The 18,246-nt window shown below is 51.2% G+C and overlaps 1 protein-coding gene across 3 annotated transcripts in view; it reads right to left on the reverse strand.

Moving 5' to 3' along the window:
* Positions 1 to 2,139: 2,139 nt before the first annotated feature.
* PLXNA2 (plexin A2) overlaps positions 2,140 to 18,246 on the reverse strand; it is a 221,460-nt gene continuing 205,353 nt past the window's right edge. For all 3 annotated transcript variants that reach the window (XM_033852877.2, XM_073802776.1, XM_033852874.2), the window contains 6 exons: positions 14,343 to 14,442; positions 13,176 to 13,366; positions 11,651 to 11,820; positions 8,929 to 9,141; positions 8,104 to 8,254; positions 2,140 to 7,179 (listed from right to left, as the gene is read on the reverse strand). In XM_033852877.2, the coding sequence (XP_033708768.1) occupies positions 7,084 to 7,179; positions 8,104 to 8,254; positions 8,929 to 9,141; positions 11,651 to 11,820; positions 13,176 to 13,366; positions 14,343 to 14,442 (921 nt within the window). In that variant the 3' untranslated portion in view covers positions 2,140 to 7,083. The remainder of the gene's footprint in view (positions 7,180 to 8,103; positions 8,255 to 8,928; positions 9,142 to 11,650; positions 11,821 to 13,175; positions 13,367 to 14,342; positions 14,443 to 18,246) is intronic.

Consider the following 18,246-nt stretch of genomic DNA (forward strand, 5'->3'; position numbering starts at 1 on the left):
ATGGAACATGTCTATCACATGAGACTGAGAGGCCTACAAGAGAGGATGTTCCAGTGTTTGCAGTACGGAGGTGGTTCACAACATCCATTCATTCATTCTTTCATTCCGAACATTCTCATCGGCATCTGCTATAGGCCTACCCAGTGCTCAGTGTGTTCTGTCTTGGGACTACAACAGTGACCAGGATAGACAGACACCTCCTCTCCAATTTCTTCCTTCCCTGAGGATAGTAGTTCCTGCAGCAGATATTTAATAACAGAGGTGCCCCAAGATCAAGTTACTGAGGGGAGAGATGGTGGGGTGGAAAGAAGATTGGGGAAACTCTGGGGTACCAGGACTGCATGCAGAGAAATGCCCTTTTCCATGCAGTCCATATGGCACTGAGTGCCAGCCCAGCTGACCCCAGGGTCCCCAGCAGGCAGTGGCAGAGGCCGGTCTCATCTAACTGCTCCTGTCTCACACTGCCAACCCTCCAGGAGCTTGCCAGGGCGACGTTAATGCTTCTGCTGAGGAACGATTATACCTTCATCACTGTGGTGGAACAGAGTGCCTCCAGTGCTCAAGGCCTGCATTTATAAGAGAAGCGGAGGATGGTTTAATGTTAGCAAAACAGCCCAGTGCACTCACAACAAAACCTCCGTGCAATCGAAAACGATGTACTAATTACACACAGGCCTCGGCAACGTGCTCTTCTCCCGGCTCTTCAGGGTGTTGTGTTTGCATTTTTCTCACCCTCAAGACCAGCATTTGCATCTCTCCAAGTCTCTCCGGGAATGAGTGTGTGTGTGTGTGTGTGTGTGTGTGTGTGTGTGTGTGTGTGTGTGTGTGTACGCACAAACACCATAAACTCAGAGGCTGCAGAATAGGCCCTGAAATATCTTCACAGGAATTATTTCTCTGAATCCACAATAATTTTACAACTCTAGTGTGCATAGATTTATCAATATGCAGTTGTTTACGTGACTGTGGTTTTCAAGTCCCAGGCCCCATTCTTACATGCGCTGTCTGTCTGTATAAGACATGTAAGATTGGGCTGTCCTTGAGAGCAGGGTCTGTGTCTCCCCTGTCAGGCTAGAGGCACCCTGAAGGCAGCGGCTATCTCTGCCATCAGATTGGAGGCCCTCTGAGGGCGAGGGCTGCGTCTCACCCTTAAGGATCCTCCACTGAGTGCTGGGTCTGAGACTGTGGGCCCAGACACAGTTCTGACGTCATGGAGGTAGATCGGTGGTTTCCCGGCACGCTCCGTTGAGATGTCAGATTGACAGATTATCCTCATTTGCTCCTTTAGCGGCCGAGAGTGGAAGTGTCACCCACACACTTTGGGACATGGGAAAGAAAAATAGAAAAAAGGAGGTACAGCAAGGGGAAAGGGACATGGCATCCTCAGGCCAAACATCAATTCCCTACCTCTAGGATGCGTTGCCTCTGGACTCCATGTCAGCCCTGAACTGCTTTTATCCCCCAGGCCACAGCCCAACCCTTTTCTCTCCCCTGGGCTGGACTAAAAGCACACAGTATCCGGCATCTTTCCCTCGATTCACCCTTAATCCCTCAACTGAGAATAAAAGAAAAACAACCAAAAAACCCTTCCATGGCACAGCTGAGACATTCCTTTTCCAGAATCCTTATGATTTTCATACCCTAAAAGGCTGATGAGGGCAAAGATTGTGTCTTTCTCATTTATTATTTCATCTCCCAGCACTTACCACAATGCCATTCCCTGGTAGGTGCTTGAAATTTTTAATACAAATAAATGAATGTAATTTTCAGGAAGGAATGCAGGTGGATCTCCTCCTTCTGAGACCTAATTCACCCCTAGGAAAGCACCTCAACCCAAAGTCTACACTATCAGCCTGTTGTTGGAGAAAAGCGATGTTCTGGGTCTTGGGGCCAGGGGGCAGTGTTCACCCATTGGTACAGCCAGAACATGTGCGTGTGTGTGTGTGTGTGTGTGTGTGTGTGTGTGTGTGTGTGTGAGTGCTGGTGTGTTGATGCTGATAACTGGACACTAATAAGCTCCGGCTCCAGAGAGAATTCTAGAAGTCCCTCAAAACAACTTAGCTCATCTTCCCACGAGTACCCGCTTCTTAAATATGCCCAGGAAATGTTATTCTGCATATACGCTACTGAACAACAAGGTTTATTTGAAGATTTAAGGTTTTTTTAATCCAGCAAACTTTATTTATATATAACAACAGTACAAATTGTGTCCTTGGCTTGCAAAATAGGAGTGTTTCGTATTTACAATAGGTACACAGTAATATATTAGAATGACAAAAAAACCCCAGTTTATTGGAACATTTTAAATACGTAATTTTCTTACAGTTTTTATTCCACAACACCTGTAAAAACAACAAAACTGGACAGCTATCATTCTATTTTCTTAAAAAAATATATAATACAGATTCCAGTGTGTCAAGAAGAGTGGGTTTGGGTAGGAGAAGTTGAGGGGAGAGGCAGGTGGGCTCAGGTCCTTAGTCTCGTGGTACAAAGAGCTTGTCCCTCCCTCCCTGACACACTTGGGAACATCTGCTCTGTAGGGGGAACTACGTTCCATTATGTTCTCCACCTGTAATGCCAACGCAGAGAGCACACGAGGCCTGAGTCAGGGCCTTGACTGATATCCAGACGATGCCTCCCATCTCCTTGAGGTGAGGACAGGAGGCACGGGCTGCACTGCAGAAAGATAGAGGGCCGAGTCCCTTTAGGGTGAGGGGAATGCGATGGGCATGTCCACGAAAGGCCCAGAATCTCCAGTTTGCTGACAGGGCTGAGGCCCTGGCCCCCAGGTCCTCCCTAATACCGAGGGTGAAACTTTATTTTTTATCCCTGGCATCACGGAGCCCCCAGATGCTAAAACTTCACTCTTGGGGAAACCAGAAGAAAGGAAAGGGACAGGGAACAGAGACTGGGGTGATGAAGAGGAGGCCGCCATCTTCTCAAAGCGTGTTCCTGAGACAAGGCACCAGAAGGCCCTGAACTTCACCTCCCAAGTCCCCCCAGAGGACCTGCTCCCACAGCCCTGTGTCCACTAAACTCCTCTGCATTTTCTCACCCACAGAGCCCCCATCACTGAGGCTCAGTTCTTTCCTGCCCGCGGCCAGGGCCCAGGAACCTCAGGCAGGACAGCGTGGCTGGGAGCAGTGGCCTCCTCGAGGGCAGCTGCCCGCTCAGTATCTACTGGCTGCAGGGTAATGGGGGCAGTGTGGCAACTGGGATGCACCTGGGGACTGATCAGCCAGTGGCTTTCAAACACTCTCAATTTGTGCTGCCCAGACCATTGTAGTCCAGCTCACCCATCCGTCGCTTCTGCTTCATGCTCAGCAGGGCCAGGGGCCTCCACTGGTATTTCTTGTCCTCGTTTGGTAGAAATAAAGGGAGGCCAGGAGCTCAAGCAGCAGGGGAAGTACCCCCAGAAGAGACAGCGGCAGTGGGAATGAGAAGGGCTCTCATGGCTCTCGGGACTGTCCCCAGAACGAGGTAAGGCAGCTGGGTTGGTCGGCTTTCTTGCTTCCTCTGGCTCCCTTTTCTACAAAACTTGTGCCCTCTGCAGGTCTGGGAGGTGAGCTATGCGGGCTAAGTTGGTGGCAGGAACCAGCAGCCCGAAGAACGTCAGTTTGCTAGAAGAAGGCCCTTCTTGGTCTTGTTTGTTGCTGTTTCTTAGCACCTGGAGCAGGGCCTAGCAAACAGTGTTACACAGGAATGTTCTCTGAATGAATGAATACAGAAAACAGCTCCCTCCCGCGAGTGAGGTTCCCAGTGGATCCGTGCTTCTAATGACTGAATGTTTCAAGGAGGGGGAGCTCTCTGCCAGTAGTGGATCAGGAATGGTTCTGAGAGATGGGCTGTGGAGAGCTGTAGGAGGGCAAGCACAGAAGCACCTGAGCCCTTGCTGGGCGGTAGGCAGCAGCAGGCCAGCTGGAGGGACTCACTCCACCAAGATGGACAGCTTGTCCATCTCTGTCTTGTGTGTGAGCACCCTCTGTCTTGCCAAGCACATTTCTGGGGTGCTTTTCCTTTCCAGAAGATTGTCTCTTGTGCAGACCAGTGAAACAAAATGGAGCTGGATCAACCTTCGAGAGAGAGAAGTCCCTCTCTGCCTCCCTCCAAGACGGATGACTTCATGTGGGGGAGGGAACGTGACTTTAATACTTATCCCTTACACAAGGTCAAAATATCTTCACATCACATTGGATAACAGTGAGGACAGAGGCCAATTAACTCCCTCCCCTCCCTTCCCACAGGGCATGCACTCTCGGTGACCCAAAGCCAAGCAATGCTCTCCATCCTTTCACCCTCATGGTCTGACTTGAGTCCAGTCGAGTTCTCCTTTCTCTTAATTCCTTCCTTAGGGATGCCCCTGTGCCACAACCTTTGCCAGCCCACATTCCCCAGCTCTCTCATGGAATCCTGAGAAATGTGGTCAAGCTTCTCAGGCCAGCTCTGGCACCTCTCCTCTCCACTGTCCAAGCAGCCATGCCTCCATCATTCTCCCACTCCTCCAAAACCTTCAAGGAAGCATCCCCAGGGGTGGTGAATGGTCACCAAAAGTAGCTGCTGGGAGACACCCGGGTAGATGCCTACAGGTTGCAGTTGAGATGTCTAACTTTTACTTCTTGGTGGGGCAGAGCCCAGGATGCCAGTCTGAGCAGTGGTGTGATCAGAAAACCTTCATTCAGAGCTCGGAAGTAAAAGGAGGGTGGGCTGCACTTTTCTGTGGGCAGCACAGAGTCCCCTGCTCACGTTCCTCTTGCCGTTATCTCCTCGCCTTTCATCTCCATAAATCATGGGCTCTGAGCTGGTAAGCTTTGGGTATATGAAGGGCAAACACTTTGGCTTAGTGCAGAAGGCCAGTCATTAGTATTTCTTTCAGGCTATTAATAGGGCCCAGAGACACGTTAACAGAAGTGGATTATCAGAAGAAAGTGGCCTTCACATGGCTGGTTGTGAATTATAATGAAAACAGCGAGTTTCCTGAGTATTTTGCTGAATGCTTTTCTTCTCCCATTTGTCGGCTGCATTCAGGCAAGAAACTGGAGCTGAGGCCAGGACCGGGCAACGTCTGCTGTGTGGTTAGCACAGTGATGCAAAGCCACACCCCAGCGATGGAAGCCAGCCCTCAGAGCTACCCCTCCCCCCGGCCCTTTCCTGGCAATCCAATGTGGTCAGCAGAGCTTTTGGAAATTGGAAGTGTTTGGAGGTAAATCAGGGCACAGAGAAGCCAGGGCCCAGAGTTAATTACAGAGGAAATGACCCTGGTCTGGTATCGCTGGGGGTGGCTGGACCCGATTCCCAGCATTGCAGCCCCTTGTAAAGTAGAAGGTGGGAAGGGTGGGCTGGTCCTCTCCTGCTGCCTCCCTTCCCACCCCTTTGCCTTTCTCTTGTCCTCCTTCACACTCACTCCGACGCTGCCTGCGGAGAAGTTGGAGCTGGCTGGATTCTTGCCAGGGTGGGAGGCCCGGAAACGCCGGTGGCTGTCCGGTCACTAGGGTCCTGCACCAGCGGAGGTGTCTTCCTCTGGATGCCTCCCACTGCCTTCCATGGGGCCTCAGGACCAGGGTGTGGAACTTTGGTCTCTTTATTTGGAAACTACACTCAGGACGGAGGGTCATCCACGGATTTAGGTGTCAGCAGGAGAGAGAGAAACTGCCCACTTGTCCTTCAAACTCATAAGGGAGAGACAGAAAGAGAGGCCGAAGAAGACATAACATGGGGATGCTACAGTCATCTCTACCGAGGCCAGTGCTCAGACAGACGATCAGGAGCTTCCGCATACGAGCGAAGGGCTGTCTCCCCTCTCTAGGCATGAGAGAATAAAAGACAGAAAGCACAACAGTAAATACTGCAGCTTCTCGAACCTATGCTCTTCAAGTATTGCTTGCTGTAAACAGTGTTTGAGTTTTGTTTTCTTTTTAATTGCAAGAAACCACTGGCGGATTGGAGCAGAATCCGAAGCCAAACACCCACATCCCCAGGTCAGCTCTCAAACGGAATCTCCTGGAGGCCTGGCCCACGCGCCTCCAAGGCCTTTCCCCAGGGGTGCCTGGTTTATGACAGTGACGGACGTAAGGCAGAGCTGCCCAGCATCCTCGGGGAGGCCAGGCCTCTGGTCTCGGAGAGGCCCACCTCTGCCCCACTTCTGGTAGTAACTTTAGGGAAACCCAAAGGAAAAGTACCAAAATCAGCTCCTCATTTGTGGAGGTTTGGGATTAAATAAAACAAAACCACCAAACAGTAGCAAAAAGCACTGGTACTCTACAGACACATATGTCCTCTGGAGATGAGAATACACAGGTGTGCGTATGTAAAGCTGTTTCCAGTCAGCCAGGTGGAGCCGCTCGACGGCTTTGCCATTTGTGCAAAGGCTAGTGAGTCCTTCCCCACCTCTTACGGCTGCCGGGATAATTTCGGGTTTCACTGGCCTCTCTTTTTGCGAAGTGTTTGGTGCCAACTTGTGCTCATTCTTCTCCTCCTCACTTTTTTAAAACAACAATTCCGAAGTTAAGGAAACAATCATTTTTCCCTCTGCTTTCTCTCAGCATCTCTCTGTAGGCTTTTTCCGGCATTGGGAACCAGGAGTTATACGAGGAAGGAGGGACAGGGGTCGAAGAAGGAAGGGGGACAGAAATCAGAATTAAACGAAAGTTGGACGGGATGAACAGGGAAGCTTTTTGTTTTGTTTTATTTCTGGTTTTCCTTTTTCTTAAAAAAAATTAAATAAAGTTCTCATTATTTCCCCAATATACACTGAACGAGTTTTCATGCAAAGCAGCAGTCACAGAGGCAGAGCCGCGCTCAGTCGTGCCTCTCAGCTTGAAGAGCCACCTCCTCTGGGTCCTGGCGTCCCTCTCGTCCTCGCCGCGGGGAGATGGGGCGGATGACACCCCCGGTCTCTCCCTGCAGGAATAGGCTGTGACGGAACTTGGCTGGCGTGGGGAGAGGGGTCCTCCCCTCTCCCCGGGAGGGGGTCTCAGGGGACAGCAAGCGCTGGGGCCCGATCCCCTTCACTTGTCCTTCCTTCTGAGATGCCCAGTGTGACAGCTTTCACGGGTCCCTCTTCCCAGGAACAGGAGACTCCATCGCTCAGCTCTCAATGGACATGGCGTTTATGAGCTGTTCCACCTTGTATGCCAGCCGCTGTCGCCGGGCCTGCTCGTCCTGCTGGAGTGCCCCAATGAGCTGAGGAACAAAAGCAAAGTGGGGGGGCAGACTCAGCATGGAAGAGGCCATTTTCCAGAATCCTATATCCTTCTATCTGCCTTTCCATTCTGCCCTCATGAATATAACCGTAAATAATGTAAATAATTGAATGTATGTATGACATACAGATGTCATACATACATGTATGTGTGTGTATGTACATATCTAAAGTATTTAAAACGACATTTAGCATATAGCAAGTGCTATGTGTTAGCTATTATTATTACTACGATTATGTTCAGGTACAGTGTTAATGCATGACTTGTGAATCCTCTGGAGCTGTCCTCTTCAGGATCTAGTCATGTCCACCTGTCTGTCTGAAATGTAACTGACAGCATCTGCCCAACTGCAAAGAAGAGTGTGATTCATTGTTTAAGAATGGATGAAATTAATCGTACACATTGAACTGAAAAACAATTACATTATTTTTTTTTTTAACTTTTTTTTTTTTTTTTTCTTTGCGGTACGCGGGCCTCTCACTGTTTCGGCCTCTCCCGTTGCGGAACACAGGCTCCGGACGCGCAGGCTCAGTGGCCATGGCTCACGGGCCCAGCTGCTCCGCGGCATGTGGGATGTTCCCGGACCGGGGCACGAACCCGTGTCCCCTGCATCGGCAGGCGGACTCTCAACCACTGCGCCACCAGGGAAGCCCAACAATTACATTATTAAATAAAGGTGTTACGTATTGCATGAACAATGAAGGCAAGACAGTGGAAGGTGTAAGAAAGCACTGAATGAATCAGGAGAGGATAGGTTGCCTTCTAAAAGCACGGTGATGACTTTTTGACTCCGTGAATGTGTTTTCTGAATTACCCTCTGTTGCTGTTATTAAAGGATGGAGCCCTGCTGTTTGTTTAACCTGCTTTGCCCCCGGAGTGCGTCCTTCCCGGGGCCCTGACTCACCTCTTCGCTGTACTTGCTGACGTAGGAGTAGATCTCATTTAGGGCGCTCAGCATGTTGAACTCCACGGCGTGCAGGCGGGATTGCTCGGCGAGGTAGGCGTTCATGTCCTGGTCACTGATGGCGGGGAGCTTGGCGATGTCTGCGTAGTATCTGCCATACAGAGGACAGGCTCCTTGGTGGTGACTCAGCAAAGACTGCCTATACCTACCCTGGCCCCAGAACCCTTGAGACCACAGTTGTCCCCGACTGCTCCTGCTTCCCTACTTCTCTTCGGACGAAGCTTCCTCTGGCCTCTTCCCTCAAGCTGAGGTTGGGGCCTGGAGGCTGGTTTTCCCTAAGGTTGGGGCCTGGAGACTGGTTCTCCCTAACTACTAACTTTCCAGGGTAGTTAAAAGCCCAGACTCTGACCAGACTCCTTGTATTCAAATTCCAGCTCTGCTACCTGCTAGCTGTGTGACCTTGGGTAAGTTATTTTGCCTCTCTGTGTTTCAGTTTCCTCCTCAGTAAAATGGGGATGATAATAAAACCTACTTTACCACTCTGCTGGATACTTTAGTGAGGTGATACATACGACATCTTTATCACAGTGCTGGGTGCTTAGCATGTGCTCAGTAAATGGTAATTAGAATGCTAATGAGCTGACCTGAAGGGTACAAAGCTTCCCTTTCTTCCCCCAGCAGGAACTTTGGACAAGAGAGAAAAAGGTGATCATGAGGTCCCAAAGGCACCACAAACATGGTTTTGAGTCCTGGGTCAGTGAAGCCCAGAGGAAGGAATGCAGCAGGCATTCGGGGCCACGGGCCGGTCCTGAGGGCGCTACTGACCTTTCCACCCAGCTCTTGTAGCTGGGGATGTCCTTGGCATAGAGCAGCTTGTTGGAAGGGGAGTCCTTGCCCAGCCGGTGCTCTGATGTTGAGCAAGAGTCCATGAAGGTCTGGGCCACCACAGAGAGGCAGGCGTCCGTGATGCTGCCCTTGTGGATGTCAAAGACAAACTGGGGGTTCTTGATCACGTTCACCCAGAAGCGCAGAGGGAGGCTGTAGGAGACAGCAGAGCAGAGTCTCAGGGCTGTACCTTGGCCGTGCCCCATGCTGTTCACTAACATTCCTCCCTCCCCCACAATTCTCTCTCGAAGGGCAAGAGAATGAAGTCACAGAAAACTGGTCCAGCCTGGGCTGCCAATTTAGGCTAAGCTGTTACTGATGCTGGGAGAAAAGGAGAGGCACTATTGCGCCCTAATGGGGTGCTGACCCTGTTCTCTAACAACTGAGAGGTGGGCGTGGGTGGCTTCGTTCCCTCATGGAGGTCTTTTCCAAAGGCCTCTGTGTCCCCAGGGAAGCCCAAGTACAGAGGGCTGCACAGTTTTCCCAGAGGTTCAAACAAAGCCCCCAGGCTCCCAGAGTCCCTTCCCAATGCCTGTGGCCATTATCCAGAAGGATGCAGTGGCAGCCCCAGCACGGGCTCCGAGTGGGCACAAAGGGCGCCACCTGTGCTCCCCACCCAGCCCGGCTGCCCAGCCGCTTCCCAGGGCTGGCCCGGCCTGGCTGGGCTGAGGAATGGGCTCCCCTGGGGGCAGCTCTTTCACGACTCTCCCCGGGGCCGTCTCGGATCTGGTCAGGGGCAGAGGAAGAAGAGGAGGCCATTGTTGGCACGCTGGGAATGACTCACTAGGACTCCGAGTTTTTCCCACCCCAAGAGGAACTGATCAGTCGTTAGGAGAGTTCTTTCTGCAACTTGGGAATTTATAATCGGAGGAGAATGCTTTTTCTCTGCTCCTTAGGCCATAAGGAGGATAAGCCCATTTACTCCCCTTCAAAACCAGAACAGCTGCTGTTTCTGCTGCCTTTTCCAACTTGGCCCTCTCCTCCAGCTGCCTGCAGGCCCTTAACTCTTTTGGATCCTCTGTGGAATGAGCCCTGTCCCCGGCTTGTCCTTCGGGCCTGAGATGTTTCAGCCATCCAACCTACCTCCCCCGTCTCCTTCATTTTCTCTTGATTCTCCTGGACCCCAAACTTTCCCAAATGTCTCAGTTCACGCCAAGTCTTGGGAAAGATCAGCTGTGCCCACTCCAAGTCCTTCCATTATGATTTCTGCTTATCCTTCCAAATGCAACGGGATCACTCACTTTCCTTAACCCGGAGGGAGTGGCCTGGGCTGAGAGGTGACTCCTCTCTTCTACCTCCCCTTCCCCCGGCAGCTTTGGAAGCTTCTAGTAGTCTTTCCTGGGACATTAGGGACCTGAGGTCTGGCTAAGGGGACTCTCCCCACCACAACTCCAGAGTCTGCTCTCCAGGGTATGACTTGGGCCTGGCCAGAAACAAAGGGCACAGAGATGGGGATAATCCAGAACGTTCTCTTGATTCCCTTGAAATTGCCACTCCCAGCGCTGGACTGAGGATCCGCCTAAGCAAAGGGAACAGCCATGGCCCCGGCCCTGGGAATGCAGATGAATGAAAGGCCTGTCCCAGTGACCTGCACTGGAGGCTCCTCACCCCACGACCACCAGAGCCTCTTCATTTCACTCCACTGTGATCAAAGCTGCAGACTTTGGAGCGCTTGGCAACCACAACACCCCGGAAAAGAAGGAATATATGGGGTTCGGGGTTGGGTTTTTCCAAAGTGTTTTGCTGGTTGCTAGGACTTTTGATTCCCAAATAACAGCCGAGGCCCATCTGTGCTGGCTCTGTTTTCCGAGGAGATGGCTGACTCCAGACAGCTGTGTGGGCTGCCTGCCCAACCCAAATGCCTGGACCCCCTCTCCCCCCTCTCTGTGCTCTTTTCCTGAAGGAAGGCTTTTACTCTGGCTCTTGGCCAGGCCCTTTGTGACCTGAAAGTCGGTCTTCAGTGTGGTCTATGGTCCAGGTTCAAAACCCAGGAGAGAAACGTCTTGCGTGAAGAGCCCGCAGGAGCTGTTTCTCCCAGTGCTGGGTTTGGCTGCAGAGGTTACCTTAGGGGAGACAGTCACGCCTGCAGGACGTCCTGCCTGCTGCTTCCTGAAAGCCATGGCGCCGGGGTAATCACTTGGCCTTAAGGGATCACGTTTGCAATGACAACCTCGTAGTTGGTGGGCTCAAGTCTACAGCAGGTGCAAGCTCTCTCCCAGCACTGGCCAACTTCCCCAGGGTCTAAGTTTAATTCAGGGCTTCCCCATTTCAGGAAGCGCCTTAGGTTCTGCCGTGCTTAGAATGCCCCACAACGCCTGTCTGTGAAGCTCTGCTGCTAGGTCTCAGATGTGGCTCTTTGTGTAGGTTCCTCCAGCTCCCTTTCCTAAGAAGTTAGGGAGGACGAGGCACGTCCCGGAGAAGGCTCTGAGCCTGGAAGGGCAGAGCTCTGTCCTGGTGCCAGGCTCTATGCCCGGCAGGGCCCACTTGGTGCCTGGGGACCACATCTGCTCTGCGGAGCATATGTTTGTCCCAGGAACCTTGGATTACTCAGCCACAGCAGAGAACAGGCTCTGCCCATCTCCCTGGTCCCTGCTAGTTCTCACGCCCCGCAGCTTGCAGCCTCGCCAGGCTGCAGCTCTCCCTGGGCTCCCCAGGGGGTTACCAGTTGCTCTTCCAGGTGTGCCGCACATCTGTGTCGTGGATGCTGTGCCTGTCCGCCTGCTCATCCAGGAAATCGAACATGTACTTGATGGCCAGGGGGAGAGCGCTGCCCCGGTGCACGGTGCTGAACAAGGTCTCAAACAAGTCATCCACGAACTTCTGCAGCGTGCCCTGGCGGAGGGGTGGTGGGAAAGTATGAGGTGGGGGAGGGGAACGGGCAGCAGGTGGGCAGACCAGATGGTGCCTTGGACCGATCCTGCCTTGGAGATTTGTCTGCAACGCCAGGCTGTGCAGAGTGTGGTGGGAGTGGGGGTGGGGGTGGGTGTTAGGCAGGTGGGAGGGACTGAATGGGCTGCAGATTCCTGGCCAGAACCTCCTCCAACCTGCGGCCACATGCCACATTTCTGCTTGTGTCCGTGGCAGGCGGGTGTGGGTGTGGGGAGTCTGACTGAAGACAGCAAATGCTCTGAGCCCAGGCTTCCAACGGGGAATGCAGGGCACAGGCCGGTACAAGAACAAAATGGAGGGCTGGACCTTTCCAGCGGGAACAGGGCAGGACTGCAGAGGGTCTCACAGGAAGGTGTGAAGGGCCCACCATGTGAGTGGCCAGGGATAAGCAGTGTCTGGAGTGGGGACTGGGTGAAGGGTCCAGGTCCAAGAACGCTGAGACACAGCCCTGATCACAGGGCCTTGGAGGGAACCTGGGGCAGGGACAAGGCTGGGCCTGGGGCCCACAGTTTGCTGATTCAAAAATCACCTCTGAAGGTCAGGAAAATGTCCAGCCTTTTGGTGTCTCTTTGTTGGTCTCTTATTAGCATATTAGGCAAAGCAAAATTTGAGACGCATGGTCTGATGGTGTATTTCTGAGGCACTTCAGGGAGCAAATCTGAGAGGCCACTGTATTAGAATTTCAGCCACATTTTTGTGGGGTCAGTGGGGGACAGTACTGGCAAATACGGGCTGGATGATTGCTACGCATATATAGGCAACCTTTTCTCTGCTAGGGAGGCTAGAACACAGCTTTAGATCATAGCTTCCAGCACTGCTGCTGCCTCGCTTCCATGAGCATCTGGGGTTAGATGAGATGGGATGGGGAAAGGGAAGCCTTCTCTTGGATACCAGAAGGACCAGGCCTTCACGCTTTTCCTCCCACTGTGGCCAGAAAGTGGGTAGAAAAGACACTGATGGAGGAAGCTGGCATATCTGTCCATCTAATACCAATAAAAAACCCCAATGATTTCCTAAGGGGTGTAGGGGCCTGAGGTGAGACCGTCGATCCTCTGAGGAGTAATGGCGGTCCTATAGGGTGAGCTAGGAGGAAAGATGTCATTGTGATTTTTGCCAAAGGGTAGAGAACAGCAGTGGCCTGATCTCCTGGGAAGCCTGCCCCAGACCTGGACCTCCTTGTCCAAATGTGTTACCTTGAAGGACAGACTCCATGCTGTCCTTCCTATGCTGTGGGCTGGGTGGGGGGTAGGACACACCTCTGAGGAGGCCTTCCCTGGGCTGGGCAGGGCAGGAATTACCTTGGTGGCCAATAGCCGGGTCAGGTAGATCTCGGACACCATTTTGCTGCCCCGGTCACCCTCCTTCTGGTCCCCATGGTCGTGGTTCTTCACCAGATGCCACACCTTGACCCCACTCTCCAGGTCTGGGGTGATCATGGGGGCCCGAGACCGCAGGCTGTCGGGACTGCCTGTGTACCTGAAGGAGGAGTCTGAGGAGAAGGGGGCAGCGGAGGCCTGTGAGCGACTAATTGCATCATCCTGGCTTGTAGAATCCTTCTAGAATCCCTGCCCACCTGCTGCACTCACTCAGAATAAACCAGTTTCAATTGGAAGGGGACCCTTGGGGTTTCATATTTGGTGGGTTATTTTATCAATCCTTGGTTGGCATGAGAACAGCCTGAAATCTCTTTGTCAAAAGAGGACCTAGAAATTCTGTGAGCTGGAGTGGCCCTTGGGAATTTGGGAGTCCCTCATTCCCGGATGCTTCCAGCAAAGAGCAATCAATAGGGAAAATGTCAACCAGATATTCTCATAGAGGCTTTAATAAAAGTCAGGATCCTAAGGGCTGTGAGTGGAAATGCTCCCTCTCGGGAGTTGACGAGCTCCTTCATACTTGGGGCCCAGAATATAGAATTGTCTGAGCCCCTTTTGGAGCTGCCAGCTTCAGTCCTGAGGTGTCCTTTAGCTGGACAGCCCAAAGCCTAGTGCTATACAGAACCAGAGGAAACAGAGTCAGAGAGAGTGAAACACCACAACCTCATTGCCCAGAGGGCACTGGGGGCCCTAGCACTCCTCAGGGGTGGAAGGGCTAGGATGGCCAATTGACTGCCCAAATTGGGACATGACTGAGAGCTAAAGGGGGCACTGTTAATAATTCAGTCAGGACGATAGCATAAACTGGACTGGGTTATGTGAACCCCCCCATCCAAGAGCCTCCCTGGGTGTGGGCCCTTCAAACTCCTTCATCAGACCTGGGCTCTCAAAGGAGGGGTGCCGGGTACCACCTGCTGCCACAGCTCTGAGGAGACAGGCTGCTCCGAGGATCACTTGTCCAGGGAGAAAGGGAAGCCTTTGACTGCAGGCTGGCAGCAGCACGGGGCTCCTGCTGTCAGAAGGGATGGTGAGTAGCCCCTGGGGGTCACAGAAGACTCCACTGGCTGCCCAGGCTACCTTTCTGGTCCTCACCGTATCTGCTGATGGACGTCCGGGAGATGCTGGCAGAGGCAGGGATGTTGTAGGAGGAGGTCTGTTTGGGGACCAGAGCCACCACCGATCTGTCTGATACCTGAGAAGGGTATGAGAGATACAGTTCAGGTGAATGTTGGTATCTTGGGGAATAAAACTGTCAAGTACTTCTAGAAAGCTATGGAGTGGGTTTAAGTAGAGCGTAAGGAGATCAGAAATGCTACAGTTCCTGCTTTTCAATATGGTAGCTACTTGCCACCTGTGGCTATTGGGCTCTTGCAATCCAATCAGTCCAAAGGGAGATGCCCTGTAAGTGTCTGAGCTCAGGTACGCTATAAATATACAATACACACTGGATTTCAATGACTTAGGATGAATAAAAGTATACAAACTGTCTCATTAATAATGTTCATATTGATTACATATTCAAATGACAATTATTTTAGTTCAGTTGTGTTAAATAAAACATTAACATTACATTCATCTGCTTATTTTTACTTTTTAAATGTGACTAGTAAAACATGTCAGGTTATACGTGTGGCTTGCATTGTATTTCTATTAGAGGGAGCTAGCGTAGCCCAGCCTGCCTTGAGCTCTGTGAGTTACATACAACTATCCCCATCTTAGAGATGAGGAACTGAAGCATTGAGAAGCTAAACGACACCTTCAAGTTCGCACAGCTAACACACGATAGAGCCAAAATTTGTCGCCCGGAATGTCAGGCTCCAGAGCACATGTTCTCCTCATTGCATCCTTATTTGGGATTTTATTTCAAGACACACTGGTCTGAAGCCCATTTTCCCTTTTGGTTCTGATTTCTTTCTGGCCTGGGTCCTATAATGGCCCAGTCACCTTGAGGGGCTTCACCACAAGACAGCTGCTCTTGGGGAGTCAGCAAGAAAGAAGGTGTCTTGCCTGTAACCTGTGAGGTTGCCCAGGCTCAGCACCCAGCCTGCAGGGAAAGGGCTGATAAATGAGGAGCCATATTGAAGACATTTGGGGCCATTTTCATTTAAGGTTACCCTCCATCCAATAAAAACAGAGAATCCCCAGAATTGTGGCGATCCAATTAAACCCCTAATGCAGAGGGAATAAAACAGCTATGATAATGTTATGGGCCATAAAACATTCCTATTAAACCATTTTTTACTTTAACAATTTTTATGAACTTTATAAGTTTGATTTATGGCTGCACCAGTCGTAAAACCATCTTTCTGGGTCTTAAATTGTCAGTACCTCTCTCCCACCAAAAAAAAAATTAAATGTTGGGAAGTCAAACTGTAAGTGACCATTAGCACTAACGAGATTCCCCGATAGCCAGTTTTAGTAGTGCTGTTTAATTTCACCCTCCCTATAAATCTGTGGGAACCCGGGAAGTTTTTAAAAATCTCTTTGTTAATTAAGATTATGCAGATTTTTCTCCTGTAGGGGCTCCAAGGACCTTTGACTCCTGGGAGGGTAACAAGAGGTTGATGCTTTGACTTGATGGCATGAAGCTGCAGGGGCCAGGGCTCTTCACAGTTGCCAATGCGTAGTTACTTCCCAGTTGGGGCGGCTCCCCAGACTGCAGGCAGCTTGTACCATCAGCACTAGGTCTGTAAAGGGGGGGGGGACTCCCCTGGCGGTGCAGCGGTTGAGAGTCCACCTGCCGATGCAGGGGACACGGGTTCGTGCCCCGGTCCGGGAGGATCCTACATGTCGCAGAGCAGCTGGGCCCGTGAGCCATGGCCGCTGAGCCTGCGTGTCCGGAGCCTCCTGTGCTCCGCGATGGGAGAGGTCACAGCAGTGAGAGGCCCGCGTACCAAAAAAAAAAAAAAAAAAAAAAGGAGGAGGAACTCCCCACCTAGGACTTTCAGGAACTCTCTTTGCAATTGAAATGATACACGAAAGCCTGGCAGGAGCAAGGGTTTATTCTCCCAGGGAGAACAGATTATGTTATCATTTATGGCTTGTCGTCACCTAAAGGGAGATTCACAAGGTGACTGGAATGACCACAGTTCAACTGAATTCCAGGTCTCATCACTAAATCTCCCTTGTCCTTAGTCTCCAGTCTTTCTCTTGACCAACAGGTGATGCAAACCCGTGGGCAAGATGCCTGGCTGGGTCTGACCTTGCCTCTGCACTTCGCAGCTACGTGACTTCGGGAAAGTCACTTAACCTCTCTGCACCTCAGTTGTCTCATGTGTCAAAGGGGATAATAATCGAGTCTAGGTTTGTTGCGAGGATTAAAGGCATTAGGACACGTAGAGGCTGGGAGCAGTGGTGCCTGGCACCCAGTGACACTCAGTAACTGCTGGTATTACTGTTGCTATTATGAACATCATCATCATCATCGTCTCCCAAAGGGAAGAATAATCCCTCTTGTCCCCTGTCACTCAGGGCTAGCGTGTGGGAAGAGCCTTGCACAAAGTAAAGCTCGGTAAATATTTGAGGAATGAATGAATACATGAATGATAAATGACATCGGGGAATTCAAAGTGCTTTGTAAGATGAGCACTGTTAGAACAGAATATTCCATTCTTCTGATTGGGAGTCATAGGACAGACAGACCAGTAACAAGCATTAGAGCACCAAAGACAGAAGAGCGGCCCCATTCCTGCCCTGGAGAAACTTACAATTTGGGGGCATAATGCTCATTTCTTTTGCACTTTCTTCTTCGGTTCTAATTGGTTCATTAAAACTGTTCTACGAAGCCCAGTGTGAAGTGGGGTCGGGGGCTGGGGTGGAATCAACAGAGTGATTATAGCTACTATGGAGTGGTATATACATCCTGGTATACCTCACCTGTGGTTTCTCATACTTCCAACCACCTTCACAATTTGGGGTCATATCTCCATTCACTGATGAGGAACCCAAGGTTTAGGGAGATTAAAGTCACATCACCAGTGAGTGGGGAAGCAGGGGTTTAAATAGAACTCACAAATTCTTTTCTCTGCCCACTATACCACACGTACTCCATTTAGGGAGGGGGTCCAGGCAGAGTGTCAGCATGGGAAATGCAGGCCAGTAAGGGGGATGGAGCCTGAAAGGGAGCATTTTGGGGTTTCCCCAGTGCCCCTCTCTTTCCTCTGTGCCCCAAGAGGCTCCCAGGCAGGTCCTGCTGGCTGTTAGGACCCCCAGCCTCCTGGTCGTTGGCAACTCAGTGCTTAAGAACCCAGCCTGCCAGCCCCTCCGCACCCTCCCCGTGTGAGGCAGGGACAGAGGATGATGTTATTAACCAGGCAATCCCACAGGGTCCTGCTGCCCAAGGCGCTTCCTCTGGTTGGTTTAATTTCCCTCACTGTCGCTCATCTCCAGCTTCTATTTTAGTATGTTTTTCGAATCCCAACCAGCCTACCCGTGCTTAATCTTACAGAGACCCCCAGCTGTGAGTGGTTACCATGAGAAGCAAGGGGGGGTGAGAGTAGATACCTCTCGGGATCTTTTGTTCTTTTGCTGAGATTTTTTTTTTTTTTTGACTGTTCCATTCAATGTGTCTGCCTGTGTGCTAAACATTCTACCTATATATTCAATCTATTCCTCACAGCTTTATGGGGCAGGGATCACCATTAACTCCATTTTAGAGATGAGAAGAATGAGAGCTTAAGCAACTTCCCCAGGGACACCAGCTAGTAAGTGGCAGAATATAAGACCCAAGTCCCTGCTTCGTTGCAGGTGAGACGTGTAAGCCGCGTTAGTAAGAAAGCAAAGGGAAAGCAGCAGGAGACTATGCAGCTGTCTGTGAAAGATGCCATTTTTCTGCGGGCGAAGAGCTACACTCTGTACAGGATAGGAGTGTCCAGCCCAACCCCACACCAGTTCAGTCAGTTTCTCAGGGCGAGTCTGGACACTCGTGTTTTCGACAGCTTCCCCCAGTAATTCTAATCAGCAGCTGCGGCTGAGAATCACTGCTCTAGACTCAGGC

Source organism: Tursiops truncatus, chromosome 1 (genome assembly GCF_011762595.2).
Source record: "Tursiops truncatus isolate mTurTru1 chromosome 1, mTurTru1.mat.Y, whole genome shotgun sequence".
Classification (NCBI taxonomy): Eukaryota; Metazoa; Chordata; class Mammalia; order Artiodactyla; family Delphinidae; genus Tursiops; species Tursiops truncatus.